This window comes from Salmo salar, chromosome 04 (assembly GCF_965601325.2).
Source record: "Salmo salar chromosome 04, fSalSal1, whole genome shotgun sequence".
Taxonomy (NCBI): Eukaryota; Metazoa; Chordata; class Actinopteri; order Salmoniformes; family Salmonidae; genus Salmo; species Salmo salar.
In genome coordinates, this window is record NC_138294.1 from 74,035,278 (window position 1) to 74,049,985 (window position 14,708).

Here is a 14,708-nt window from a genome sequence, read left to right on the forward strand (position 1 = left end):
AAAGGGTCTGAATACCTATGTAAATGTGATTTTTCATTTTTACTTGCCTAGTTAAATAAAGGTTAAATAAATAAATATATGCACATAGGCATGATCAATGTAATTCCCACCACCATCTACACACGACACACAATAGTTGTAGTCACCAACTCACTCTGGTACCTATTTGTCATCTCTGGCCTCTGTTCACATTGGGGTGTGACGTGTGTGTGTATCAATGACTATATTTGAGAGGATTTCAACGAGATTCATAGCTACCAAGTCAAAATTGTCTATATATATCGTAGAAATACATGAAAAAAAGTGCCTTTTGGTCTTAATTAAGGTTAGGCATATGGTTAGTAGTGTAGTTAAGGTTAGGATTAAGGTTTAAAATCAAATTTTAAGAAGAGAAAGTGTCGAAATAGGCAGGGTTTATGACTTTGTGGCTATGGAAACAAGTGACAACACCTTGAAAGGTGTAGGCTAGGGGATAGTGTGCCTGTAACCAAATGGTCGCTGGTTTGATGCTGTGTTCACGTGTTAGTCTGAACTAGGAAACTCAGACATTTCCGACTTGCTAACTGGTTGTAGTTATACCACTGAGTTATACACATGCTGTGTTCAACCAGTTAGCAATTTGGTAATTTCAGAGTTTCCTAGTTCAGACTAGCACGTGAACGCGGCATAAGCTCCACTGGCTGGTTTCATTCCCAAGATATAATAACCCATTACCTAATTCAGAAAGTGATAACAAATAGTGTACATCACTATTATTTTAATACAGTTGAAATAAAAGCTAATCCAATACATTTGATTGACATTGAATACAATTTGTAGATACAGCTGTTTATTTGTAACACTGACAATCTGGACTTTTTTTTACATAAAAACAGATGTCTTTTAAACATCAACATACCTGTAAATATCATGATCTCACTGCAAGACAGTCCTTCAAAAATGCCTTAAGGCCAATGGCATTAGCAGAAGGCCAAACTGATTCAAGACCAGCGCGTACAACTAACAAGTTGTTCCTGCCACCTTTCTTTGCATTTTCACTTCTTTCATTTTCACTTTCTTCCCACTTTCTTTACAACTTGAATTTTAAATTATGTCTTTCAGGTGTTTTGCTAGCTTCATGCATGACAAACACTATTTTATGATCTACATTGAATCCTAATTACACCACTAGAAAATAACCAGCAGGTGGCTCTCTGAGTTAAAAAATATATTTGTAAAACTACAATCTTTTCCCCAATTCACTACCTCTATTTTCTAAAGGAGGCAAAATAAGAGCCCCAAACCATATGCACAGCACATTATTACTTGACAAGACAAATTCAAATAGAATTGTACAAGCACAATCGTTCTATACAGTTATCGAGAGTTGAACAAAGTAGGGAGTAGTGCATTGGCTCGTTGACGAAGTGTCAGTGTGCCTGGTGATAGGGGTGATCGCCTCTGCACAGGACTGTCACTCAAACTTCTTGAGGTGGTTGTAGAGGGACTGGACGTAGGTGAAGATACACATGGGGTCTGGTTTGTTACCCATCACCATCATATCCTCTACCTCTATGAGACGCACACAGTCAGCCTGCTCCCTAAGAGAGACAGAAGGAGAAAGAGAAAATAAAAAATATAACCCACAATATTTAAAGATAAGGTTTCTAATACATATATATTATAACACTGTATGCCACAGACTTGTCCCAGGATCTCCTCCTTGAGGTATTATCCCCAACACACACACACACATACACACTTACTCTGCTGTGGTGAAGGCCACTTCAAAGTTGTGTTTGCGATTGGCAGGATTCAGTGTGTTGTAGTCAAACTCCAGGGGGAAGAAGGAGTGGACCAGGGCAGCGAATGCCATTCCATCACACCAGCTGGATGAGAAGTTCTGGATGTCTATGTTCTGATGGAGGAGAAAATGGTAGGAGCCAAATGCAATGTTATTTCCATAGAAGACCAGTTAAAAACGTATGTATTCCTATATATTGACCAACTTTAAAGGCCACATTTGCTGGTAAATCTTCCATTCACATAACACACATGGTCCAGTTATGAACAAAAGTTAATGGTATGATAATATGGAGCCTCTTAAGCTGTCTAAAGCCCTGAAAGGACTGAGATGGACAAATTGCTGGAAACCAGAATCAAATCTCATGTGTGCTAGCTAACATTTATCACGTTGTGAACAGTCTGTCACAAGGGACTAGGGCTTGACCCACCTGGTAGCTAAACGTTTTGGATCGGCACCACTCCAGGAGCATTGCCTTGATGCTGCTGGCGCTGTTAAAACTCTGGGAACGCTGCAGTTTGGGCTTGGAGCCTGCAGCCTTGGACCTGCAGAGTGGAACATAGAGGTGGTCAATTGTTTGTGGCTGTGTAGTTCACTTGGTAAGAACATGGATCTAGCAACACCAAGGTAATGGGTTCAATTCCCAAAGGGATTCTTTACACACACACTACAAATGTATGCACACACTATACTTTAAGTCACTTTGGACAACAGTGTTCGCTAAGTGGCATATAAACAGGACCCAACTGTGACTTATCACACAATGATAGTGATAATATACATGTAATAAAGGGTTGAGGAACATGTAAAATGTGATTCTAAGGGCCTGTTGGCTTTTATTGACGCTCAACACAAAGTACTGGGTTGATAGGAGTAGGGTTATGGTCTCATAACCTCAAAACCTAGGGTTTAGCAATTACTCAATAGGGAGTAATAGCTAGCTAAGTCGGGCAAGAGAGACAATGGGTGAAGTCAGGGTGACTGACTGCGCCTTTTGTACCTGTCACACTCAGAGGCCAAACTCTCAAACAGAGACCGTTTGCTCTGCATCCCGAGGTTGCGAGGCAGCGTTTGTGACCTCTGCAGTTTCCGCTCCCCACCGCCCCCAAACTTGTCCAGCCCACCAAGCCTGTCCGGACCACCTAACTTGTTTGGACCGCCAAACTTGTTTGGACCACCAAATTTATTTGGACCACCAAACTTGTCCGAACCGCCAAACTTGTCCAGGCTCCTAAAGATTATGTAAAAATATACATCATTGAGCTTCTGAATAAATACTAAAATGCCAGGTTTATATGGTTGTGATTTACATGTATTTGAATAGTGTCTCATTTGATATGTTTTATAATTCGTCAAGGACTGACCTGTCTGTGCCAGGGGGAGGCACTTTTCTGGGGGGTAGGAGTTTTTCTGCACATCACACAGAGAGAAAGAAAGAGACAGACATTATTTTATTATTTTTCTCACAAACTTCTCAAATATCTTCTAGTGAACTTCTTAACTATCTTCTTAAGATGATTGTTGCTAGACAACCGGTCTAGCTAGCAATCTAAAAATGCTAGCATATTTATTACTGAGATGTTCTTGGGTTTAAAATAATCAATACTGAAACTTTCAGATTAGGTTTGTGAGTGAATTAAACATGTTCAATTGCTTTCATTAGCTTATTCTCTCACTGCCCAGAGTTTTTAAGACTAGGGTTTAGCTATCTTGGAATTAAGAACATTTCCAAGAAGAAATCCAATAACTTTATTTTCAAGAATCTAATTTCCTCTGAACTTTTTGCTTAATGAGAAGCATAAGAAATAACGTAAGCACCTTATTAAGGAATAGCAACCTTGCTTAACAAGTTCACAATTAAGAAGAACATTATTCTTAAGAAGATTTTGCAAATTCGGGCCCAGTTCCTAGTTTTACCTGTGGTGGCTGGGAAGCTCATGCTACGCGTTAGACTCGGGCTCGCTGCCTTAACTGCAGGTGCTACTGTAAAAGAACGAAAGAAGAGAAAGAAACTGAAATAGAACTGGAGGTCAGACAAAGAAATGTGAAAGAACTAAGTTGGAAACGGAAAAGAGATAGTAGAGAGAGAGTCCTTGTGTCCCTTACCACGTTCACCACGTTTGAAAGGAAATTCTCCCAATGCTTTGGGTGTGGTATCCTCAAATACTGGTTGACTAGGTGTTTTGGGTGCAGGGGAAGGAGATGGAGGGGCTGCAGGAGCCTGAGTTGGTGATGCAGAAGATTGAGTTAGGGTGGCAGGGGACTGAGTTGGGGCAGCAGGAGCCCATGATGGGGGGGCAGGGGACTGAGTTGGGGCAGCAGGAGCCCATGATGGGGGGGCAGGGGACTGAGTTGGGGCAGCAGGAGCCCATGATGGGGGGGCAGGGGACTGAGTTGGGGCAGCAGGAGCCCATGATGGGGGGGCAGGGGACTGATTTGGGGCAGCAGGAGCCCATGATGGGGGGGCAGGGGACTGAGTTGGGGCAGCAGGAGCCCATGATGGGGGGGCAGGTGACTGAGTTGGGGCAGGTGCAGATGGTGACTCTGGGCTAGTTCTGCTCAAGGCACTGACAGGGGTATGAGGTGGAGCCAGAGATACAGAGATGTTCTCCTTCTGTACTGCATGACTGCTGACTGGTGACCTCACTTGCGTTTGTTGTCCAGAAAAACTCTCTGATTGGGTGAGAATAGACAGAAGAGGAGAAAATGTTTGCTGGTAAAGTTTAGCTTGTATGCAACGTGTGACATCAGGTCAGATGGATTGTGTCAACCAGACCTGAGTTCAAACAGTATTCGTTTTATATCAAATACTTTAGCTGCACTTGATTGAGCTTGACTGCTGCAATGAAACCAATGGAAACATTGTACATTTGGCATTCCAGGCCGGCATAATCAACAAGTATTTGAAAGAAAACAAGTACTATTTGAACCTGGTCAGGTGTCAATGAGAGTAGATGACAGACACAGATTCCCAATCTGGCAGAAATGACTACATGTTACAATCTAGGCCCACTGAAAGCAAAAAAGATGATGTACCTGATCCTTGTGATAGGCCTGGAAGGGTAAATGTACGCATTGATACAGGGGTCTCTCTCTTCAATGCTGGTGCTGAAACAATCAACACATGTCAACAAAGTCAGCCATGGATATGTTCCTTCATTTACCTTTATTAATAATAAAGGTTGATTCTTCAAAACACATCTTAGGGGGACAGTTCACCACAAAATTACTAGACTTTTGCACAAAATCCAAAATTACTTTTTGGAATTTGGGTGAACTATCCCTTTAAGGGTAGAGAGTCCAATCCATGTTCTACTCACCAGAACTAAACAGAGCATCAAGTGCTGTTTTGGGAGTGGTGACGTCAGCTATTGGGTAGGCAGGAGACTTTGGTGTTGAAGCAGGAGATTTCCTGGCCAAAGCAGGAGATTGTGCTGGCGGTTTTGGGCCAGTTGGGGAGTCTGTTTTGGTTATGGCAGTGCAGGCAAGATGTGGCTCGCCGAATGATGAGTCGTCTGATTTGTTAGGAGTGTACATACAATGAGGATTACAAAAATATCAATAGCCTGCTTACAAGGTAAGTAAACAAATATGTAACATATAGCTAGCTATATTATATTACAGTTATTTTACTAACCAGATTTAAACAAAAAATCTGGTCTTGCTTTGGGTGGGGTGACACCGGGAGACTTGAGCTCCACTGAGGCTCGTCTGGGGCCAGTTGGTGACTCGGGACAAGTCCTGGTCATAGCACTGACGGAGAGATGAGGCTTGTGCTCCTCTGCCTCCTGACCCCTGACTGAATGGGAGGTAGCAGACATGCATGAGGATTCACTTTCAATTCAATTCCCTAATTGAAATTGTTTTCTAAAATCTTGAATAATAACTTCGAATTTTCAACTGAATTGACCCCAACACTGGTGTGTGTTTAAACCTTGGTCTTTGTGATGTCCATTCTCCAACACAGCAGCAACGTTTTTGTCTTCGGTTCTGTCAACACCTTTGTGACCCTATATAAAAGAGAAACAGAACACACTTAACTACGGCCCCATTACTACACAATAGGCACAATCTAAAAGAGCACACAATAAAATAACCTGTAAAACAAATGTAAGTTAAATCAGGAACAATAAATGATGTGGGCACGGCTCATGGCCCTGTTAAGAAATGTTATTATGATTTTTGCTAATGCATTAGATTGGCCAACACACTTCCCGTGGTTACTTTTTTTATTGACATCGCTGTGAAAAGCAGGTGAAGGACTTTTGAATGCGTTGATGGGCTTCCCGCCTCCGCTGAGACGGGTCTGGTGGGAGTATCCAGGACGTATCCAGGACTGAGGCGGGGCTCACTCGAGACAGAGAGGGAATGCTGGTTGATAACAAGTGTGAATGAAAGCTTTATTAACTGGCCCAGTGAACTCGGCAGATGTTGCCCGGGCCAGCAAGCAGCCCTGATTGTCATGCCCTGCAGTCTCTTTAGCTAATCCACTCCCTGTACTCCATGTCATGTGCCAAATAAAATGCCATCTACTGGAGAAGACAGATTTTGGGCCCAGTTATCCCTCTCGCTTCGCCTCTTCCTCTCTGGTGTGACTCACACGTTTCAGTTAATTACTATTGCTCCCGCCTTGGGCTATAGTAATCAGTGTAATTTTGTAAATGCTGGATCTCTATGGCAAGATGCATCACTCACCCAGGTTTTGTCAAAATCTGGCCAGTGTTATCTGAGATATAGTGTGTGACTAGCGGACGGACAGTCCCCTTCCTGATTTCATAGTGGGGGACAACAAACTGGAATTTGCAACAGGCCCAAAATGGCACCAGGAACATAGCCTTAGAATCTAGCATAGCCTTAAATGGCCAGATGAGCAAATTGAAAACATGGTCCACCTTGTGGATACAAACAAAAGTACAGCTTTAGGTCTTCTTTAACCCCCCCAAGAACAAATAAACAGAGCCATTTTGATCCCCCCCTCCCCCTGACAATTACAACATTGGACATTTGGTCTGGGAATGGTATTATTCCTATTCATCTCTGGGTCTCCATAAGTCCCAATTGTGACTGTAGTCTTTAGTGGCACTGGGGCTCAGCGCGTGGGTCTAACTGAGAGGTGTGGAGAGACAAGCCTTAAGTCCTGGAGCTATTTTGGATTTGTAATCAGTCACCCCAATGTCCCCCACTCCTCTTACATCCTAATATAGCCCCAAACAGGGCCTTTTGAGATCAGGGAGTTAGTAGTGGGACAACCAAACTGTTCCAATGCTATCATTCAGTGCCAGAACTCAGTACTTCAGAGCCTTCTAGATTGGCAGTCGCACCCGCTATCCCCCCATGGCTGCGACTGCCAGCGATAGAGCCACGATGAGAGCCCGGTCAAGTCATAGCAGAGGCTAGGGATTAGCAGTAGCGATGATCTGTGTGCATGGCTCACATACCTACTGTATCATTGTTGCTCTCTATCTGTCTCACCCTGTCTGCTTCTCCATTTAAAAAATAAAAAATGTTCCCGCTCACTCTCTTTCTGAATCTATTTTACTTCTAGTCGATCTCTCCCTTTCTCCTCAGAAACACGCAAACACACGTACAAATACAAACACACAGAGTCAAACAAACACAGTCAAACACACACATTTGCAAGAAATACAGGGTTAGGGTTACAAGGGGTACACACACAGATTTTAAGATGCCATTTAGATCTACTTTTAACTATAAATATGCTTTTTATTTATTTCCATTGTCCTCCAAGACTTGCTGAATCTCAGGATTACAGGACTATGGTTACAAGGGATACACACATGTACAGATGTAAGATCTTAATTTGATCCTTCTTTTGTTGCTGAGAATTTTTCTGCAGATGAGCTTTGTGATTTACATAAATTCACTGAAAACCTGCACTAACACATACTAACAGTATTGCACTTTTCATGTAGCCTACTTTTGACCAGCTAATCTGTAGGAATGCATTTCTGACGTAGTCAGGGTTGATGGGGGAACAGCCAGGTGACATCAGCGCTGTGGAATGTTGGCAGGGTGTGTGTTTCGAGAGGGGAACAGCTGGCAATCCAGCTCAGGGGGATATTGACACGGAGACGGAATTCTACTTTCCGTCCCGTCAGGAGGCTCAGCTCAGGACTGGGATTGGTTGGACGAAGCACTCCCTCATGTGCTGCTCTGAAGTGAAGAGATATGGAGACCCAGAATAGTTCCTTAAGGGTCTCCACATGGTACTTGCTGCCCCAAGATAAATGTGTGTGTGTGTTAGTGTGTGTGTACCACTTGTAAGCCTAACCCTTTATTTCATTGTAGATCCAAATACAAATTCAAGTATGTATGTGTTTGTGTATGTGTGTGTGTTCAGATACATTAGGGGTGGAAATCAAATAAGAACAACAACAATCCGTGTCAGACTATCACCTACCACCTATCATAATCCTACCAACCACTAATCCTATCATCTACCCAACAACCAAACCCTTCTTATTCTCCAAGAGCAGTTGATACGAAACACAAAAAATCCTGACCTGTAACCAGCAACAACCCAAAATAGCCTCTCAGCTAGCACATAACATTCTGAGAACCATGTTTCTTAGAGCATGGTGAGAGCGTGGTTGTCCTATGGTTATTTTGCATACAACCTTCCCACAACTTTATGGGAATGGTGCAGGATAGTTGCTTGGCTTTGGAATTTTCTCAGCACATTTAAAGGGATACTTCAGGATTTTGTCAGTGAAGCCCTTTATAAACTTTCCCAGAGTCAGATGCTCATGGATACCATTTTTATGTCTCTTTGTGCAGTTTGAAGGAAGTTGCTAACTAGCACTAGTGCAATTGGTAACTAGCGTTAGCGCAATGACTGGAACTAGCAGATACCCATAGACTTCCAGTCATTGCGCTAACGCTAGTTAGCATTGGCTTTCTAAACAACAGTACCTCTAACTTACTACATATTGGACACAAAGACATACAAATTGTATCCACGAATTCATCTGACTCTGGGGAAGTAGATAAAGGGGCTCACTTCTAAACTCCCAAAGTATCTCTTTAAGGAACTTGACAACAACAAAAAAAAGAACGTTTCCTAAAAGTTCAAACATGGTTACTTTTAATTTAAATGTTGGTAGTGTTCTAGGAAACTTATCCTACTGGTTTGATATTTGGAATTTTCTCAAATACAGTTGAAGTCAGAAGTTTACATACACATAAGCCAAATACATTTGAACTCAGATTTTCACAATTCCTGACATTTAATCCAAGCAAAAACTCCCTGTCTTAGGTCAGTTAGGATCACCACTTTATATTAAGAATGTGAAATGTCAGAATAATAGAAGAGAGAATGATTTATTTCAGCTTTTATTTCTTTCATCACATTCCCAGTGGTTCAGAAGTTTACATACACTCAATTAGTATTTGGTAGCATTGCCTTTAAATTGTTTAACTTGGGTCAAACATTTTGGGTAGCCTTCCACAAGCTTCCCACAATAAGTTGGGTGAATTTTGGCCCATTCCTCCTGACAGAGCTGGTGTAACTGAGTCAGGTTTGTAGGCCTCCTTGCGCGCACACACTTTTTCAGTTCTGCCCACATATTTTCTATAGGATTGAGGTCAGGGCTTTGTGATGGCCACTCCAATACCTTGACTTTGTTGTCCTTAAGCCATTTTGCTACAACTTTGGAAGTATGCTTGGGCTCATTGCCCATTTGGAAGACCCATTTGCGACCAAGCTTTAACTTCCTGACTGATGTCTTGATGTTGCTTCAATATATCCACATAATTTTCCTTCCGCATGATGCCATCTATATTGTGAAGTGCACCAGTCTCTCCTGCAGCAAAGCACCCCCACAACATGAGGCTGCCACCCACGTACTTCACAGTTGGGATGGTGTTCTTCAGCTTGCAAGCCTCCCCCTTTTTCCTCCTAACATAACAATGGTCATTATGGCCAAACGTTTATATTTTTGTTTCATCAGACCAGAGGACATTTCTCCAAAAAATATGATTTTTGTCCCCATGTGCAGTTGCAAACCGTAGTCTGGCTTTTTTATGGCGGTTTTGGAGCAGTGGCTTCTTCCTTGCTGAGCGGCCTTTCAGGTTATGTCGATATATGACTCATTTTACTGTGGATATAGATACTTTTGTACCGGTTTCCTCCAGCATCTTCACAGGGTCCTTTGCTGTTGTTCTGGGATTGATTTCTACTTTTCGCACCAATGTACGTTCATCTCTAGGAGACTCCTTCTCCTTCACTCCTTCTTGAGTGGTATGACGGCTGCGTGGTCCCATGGTGTTTATACTGACGTACTATTGTTTATACAGATGAACGTGGTATATTCAGGCATTTGGAAATTGCTCCCAAGGATGAACCAGACTTGTGGAGGTCTACAATTTTTTTTCTGAAGTCTTGGCTGATTTCTTTTGATTTTCCCATAATGTCAAGCAAAGAGGCTCTGAGTTTGAAGGTAGGCCTTGAAATACATCCACAGGTACACCTCCAATTGACTCAAATTATGTCAATTAGCCTATCAGAAGCTTCTAAAGCCATGACATCATTTTCTGGAATTTTCCAAGCTGTTTAAAGGCACAGTCAATTTAGTGTATGTAAACTTCTGGCCAACTGGAATTGTGATACAGTGAATTATAAGTGAAATAATCTGTCTGTAAACAATTGTTGGTAAAATGACTGGTGTCATGCACAAAGTAGATGTCCTAACTGACTTACCAAAACTATAGTTTGATAACAAGAAATTTGTGAAGTGGCTGAAAAACGAGTTTTAATGACTCCAACCTAAGTGTATGTAAACTTCCGACTTCAACTGTACATTCCATTCTCACCATCAACAAAACTCTCTCTATCTTCTATCTTAAATGTGTTCAGGTGTGCCCACTAATTGGCCACACCCAATCTTAATGAGTGCTTGTTTCCTTTGAATTGGGTCTGTTTGAATAGACTAAAACTAACAGATTTGTATGCTTAAAAACCATGGCATGCTAGCTCCATCCTGGTGGTGCAGTGGACTAATTCCATGGAGAGACAACAGAAGATTATAGGTTTGAATCTCAGTGATGCCATGTCACAATAAAAATAAATGTGTTTGCATGATTAATGCCTAAGGAAATGAATTTCCATGTGTCCGATCTGTGCTTTGAGTTAAAAAAATTTAACCCAAAATAAGCACCTATAAAGGTGCTGGGAAGGGTGGAGAGGGTTGCTGCTATGCCCGTCTCCTATTCCAGCCTTTCTCTCTCCTCTCTCTCTGTTTCTATACATCCAGAGTTGCAGTTATGTTAGCTAGGACTTTGTGGTGCTATTAAAATCTATCCTGAACCAAGACTGGAAATTATACTTTCAGGTGAAACACACACACACACACGCACACACACACACACACAGCTGAGGACTCAAACTGGCTTGGCGTTGGCTATAAAAAGTGAGGCCTGTTTTAAAAGTTGATGGGAGGTTTAAAGCTCCACACGGAGCTGTATGGACCAGGGGGGTACAGAGCGGTCCCAAAGGGCTCCAACCCAAATGTCCAGGACCAGAGCCATCAATCAGGCCTGCCCTGCCAAAAATACATGTGCCCTTTTGCGATGACGGAAGGAGCGGAGAGAGGGGAATGGAGGAGCAGATAGCACTGACTGGCCTCTTGGCTTAACCGAAAAACACACAGATTTAAATCTTTGGATTCAATGAGAGATTAGAAGTAGTGTACGAGCATCCAGTTAGTTCAAGGTGCACTACAGGGTACAAAAAGTACACTTCAAAATAGATACCCTTACACAGTCTGAATAAATAATAAAACTGTGGGAGCATTCATGTGTGTACAAGTACAGTATCTTCTTTCAATGGGAGGTACCTAATGACACAGACAGACAGGCAGACAGTAAGAGGTCCTCTGGATGTCATGCTCATGGTCCCACTGGAGAAACCACCAGCAGAGATGCTACATTGAATGTGTTGAATTTGGGTGCAAAAATGTGTGTGTGTGTGTGTGTGTGTGTGTATTATTTTTTATTTAAATACTTATATTCTGTGTATTTGAGAATTTTCAAATGATGTGGCCCGAATCAACTACTCCTATTGGATGTACAGTGTATGTGAAAGTATTTTCAAATAATTTCCTATAAATAGCATACTATTTGAAAGTATTTTCAAATACCTATTTCTATTTCAAAAACATTATTTCAAACACCAAAACCACTTGGGTTTAATGTATGGGAGTGTATTTGAGTCCGCGTATTTGAATATTCTCAAATACATGCCTATACTTTCCAAGTGTATTTCCAAATACATTCCACTACTTGTATTTTGTGTGTGTATATTCATGAATATGTGTGTACACCACAGGAGGTTGGTGGCAGCCTATTTTTTTGTACCTTTATTTAACTAGGCAAGTCAGTTAATTAATAAGAACAAGTTCTTACTTTCAGTGACGGCATAGGAACAGTGGGTTAACTGCCTTGTTCAGGGGTAGAACGACAGATTTTTACCTTGTCAGCTCAGGGATTTGATCTTGTAACCTTTTGGTTACTAGTCCAATGCTCTAACCACTAGGCTACCTGCCGCCCCTAATGGGGAGGATGGGCTCGTGGTAATGGCTGGAGTGGAATAGGTGGAATGGTATCAAATACATCCAACACGTGGTTTCCATGTGTTTGATGCCATTCCAGTCACTCCGTTCCAGCCATTATTATGAGCCGTCCTCCCCACAGCAGCCTCCTGTGCTGTACACATGGACGCTTGAATTCTTTTTGACATGTTTAAAGAAGGTCATTCGGGTGGAGGATGGACAGCTTGCCCTTGTCCCATTGCTGCCTACTGTAGATACACGCAGCTTCACACTATTTAATGTATTAGTACTACACTGAGCCAGGAGCTTTAAAATGAATGACCAGGGGCAACACAACACTTTCCCCACTGAGAGAGACAACAGATTTACAACTTAGCACTGTCTCAATCTTTCTTCACACACACACACACACACACACACACACACACACACACACACACACACACACACACACACACACACACACACACACACACACACACACACACACACACACACACACACCATGAAAGGCTTTCAATTTTCCCAGATGACATTCCCTTGCATTCTACTAAATGATACTACATGGGACAATATCTTCTCCAGTAACAAGGCAATACTCACATTAACCATGTTGTCCTCCATGGGCTCTCTGCTGGAGAGATGGGCTGATGTGGAACTAGAGGCGCCAGAACCAGAAGACCCAGAACCAAGACCAGAAGAACCAGACTCTGACGGTCCATTGGGGACCATTGTGGAGGGACTCCTGTGGCTCCTGTTCACCATCCCCTGGGACGAAGTCATGGGGGTCTGTCCCCTACCGTCCCTCTCCTCCAGGGCACTCCTGTCCACCCCATTCCCTGTCAGACCCTCCACCAGGCGGGCCAGCGCCTCCAGCTGACTCCGGAGCTGCAGGTTCTCCTGCATCAGCCGTTGCACCGCCTCGGCCAGGGGCCCTTGGGCTTGACACGCCTCATCCACCCGCCGCTCCACGCCCCGCTTGAAGGCACTCACGTCCACATGCACCTCGCGCACCGCCGCCGCCAGCGTGGCCTCGAAGCGACCCAGTGCCTCACACACCGTCTCGTCGCACGTGGCATCCCCGGCTGCCGACACGGTTGTAGGAGCGGTGTCCATGTCCCCACTAGCAACAGACACCCTCAGCTTAGAGGAAATGGAGCGGTGCATATGTTTAATGGACGACGGCAGCGGCTCTACTGTTCTTTCCTCCTCTTCTCCTTCTCTCCCCGTTTCTCCTGCCTGGGCGACTGAGAGGAGGTGATGAAGGAGGGATTGATCTTTCTCTGATACCACAGAGAGGTCTTAGAAGGGGGAGTTTTAGAAGGTGCTCTATAACTGTTTCCCAGTACAGTTAAAATAGTTTTAAAGGAGGACTGTGCTGGAAAATAGATTCCTAAGCAGCAAAGTCAATTAACTTCACAGAGGTCTTTCAGTCTCGACACAGTCAGATTCTCTCACTTCCACGGAGGACAAGAGCTGTTATTTCTAGGCTCTGTGGGTCTGTTCAAAAAGAGAGATGCAAAATGATACCCTTCAAAATCAAGTTGTCAACTGTCATACTGCGGAGGTTATGGAAAAATTGAGGAGGTAGACATATCAAACAAACCTTTTGAAGAGTCCTGCTGAGGGAACAGTCCAGTAGTGTAATCCAGTCCCCATGTGTGTATGTTTATATAACTGTGTTCATGTGTGTGTATGTGTCTGTTTGTTTGTTTGTGTGGATTTCATCCACACACCTCTAAAGTAATGTCATGAGAATTGCTTTATTGTGTGTGTTCTGTATGCTGTGCAGCTCTGCTTTAAACCACCAGCCTTGTGAGTAGGTTCCTCTCTGTATTAGGGGAATAAGCGGGAGGAGGGAGTAAAAGGGGAGGGCACAGACTTCATGCAGCACTCCTCCTCCCTCCCTCCCACCCTGATGTGGGCCCAACTTGTGCTGGAGTTGAAAGTGAGTGTGTGTGTGTGTGTGGTGTGTGTGTGTGTGTGTGTGTGTGTGTGTGTGTGTGTGTGTGTGTGTGTGTGTGTCAGTGGAGGCTGGTGGGAGGAGCTATAGGAGGACGGGCTAATTGTAATGGCTGGAATGGAATTACAATGCCATTACAATGAACCCATCCTCCTATAGCTCCTCCCACCAACCTCCACTGGTGTGTGTGTGTGTGTGTGTGTGTGTGTGTGTGTGTGTGTGTGTGTGTGTGTGTGTGTGTGTGTGTGTGTGTGTGTGTGTGTGTGTGTGTGTGTGTGTGTGTGTGGTTTGTGTAGGAGAGGGAAGATTACATCATCTAAATATGCCAGATACAAGAAAAGGGAATGCATTGGGAGATTAGAGAATGACAAGCCTGAACCAGTGATTTCACATG

The 14,708-nt window shown here is 43.2% G+C and overlaps 1 protein-coding gene across 5 annotated transcripts; it reads right to left on the bottom strand.

Annotated features, from left to right (window-relative positions):
- Positions 1 to 742: 742 nt before the first annotated feature.
- On the bottom strand, positions 743 to 14,191 carry LOC106603724 (uncharacterized). Of its 5 annotated transcripts, none has more exons than XM_014197757.3 (13): positions 13,958 to 14,191; positions 12,955 to 13,851; positions 5,718 to 5,793; positions 5,421 to 5,582; positions 5,104 to 5,298; positions 4,820 to 4,891; positions 3,890 to 4,456; positions 3,701 to 3,763; positions 3,148 to 3,193; positions 2,784 to 3,014; positions 2,214 to 2,328; positions 1,746 to 1,897; positions 743 to 1,580 (listed from the first exon to the last, which is right to left on the bottom strand). In XM_014197757.3, the coding sequence occupies exons 2-13, from the start codon at positions 13,516 to 13,518 to the stop codon at positions 1,454 to 1,456; spliced, it is 2,370 nt and encodes a 789-aa protein (XP_014053232.1). In that variant the 5' UTR covers positions 13,519 to 13,851; positions 13,958 to 14,191; the 3' UTR covers positions 743 to 1,453. The 5 variants fall into 5 exon arrangements, with proteins under 5 accessions (XP_014053232.1, XP_014053230.1, XP_014053235.1 ...); XM_014197755.3 differs by having other exon boundaries at positions 3,701 to 3,766; positions 13,958 to 14,190; XM_014197760.2 differs by lacking the exon at positions 2,784 to 3,014 and having other exon boundaries at positions 13,958 to 14,190.
- Between the last annotated feature and the right edge of the window lie 517 nt (positions 14,192 to 14,708).

Excerpts from the sequence above, each read along its gene's own strand:
- LOC106603724 (XM_014197755.3), bottom strand. The coding sequence starts at position 13,518 with ATGCACCGCTCCATTTCCTCTAAGCTGAGGGTGTCTGTTGCTAGTGGG. Across the intron at positions 5,794-12,954 it reads TGGAGGACAACATGGTTAAT|GGTCACAAAGGTGTTGACAG; the intron begins GTGAGTATTGCC and ends TCTTTTATATAG. Across the intron at positions 3,767-3,889 it reads TTTCAAACGTGGTGAACGTG|TAGCACCTGCAGTTAAGGCA; the intron begins GTAAGGGACACA and ends GTTCTTTTACAG.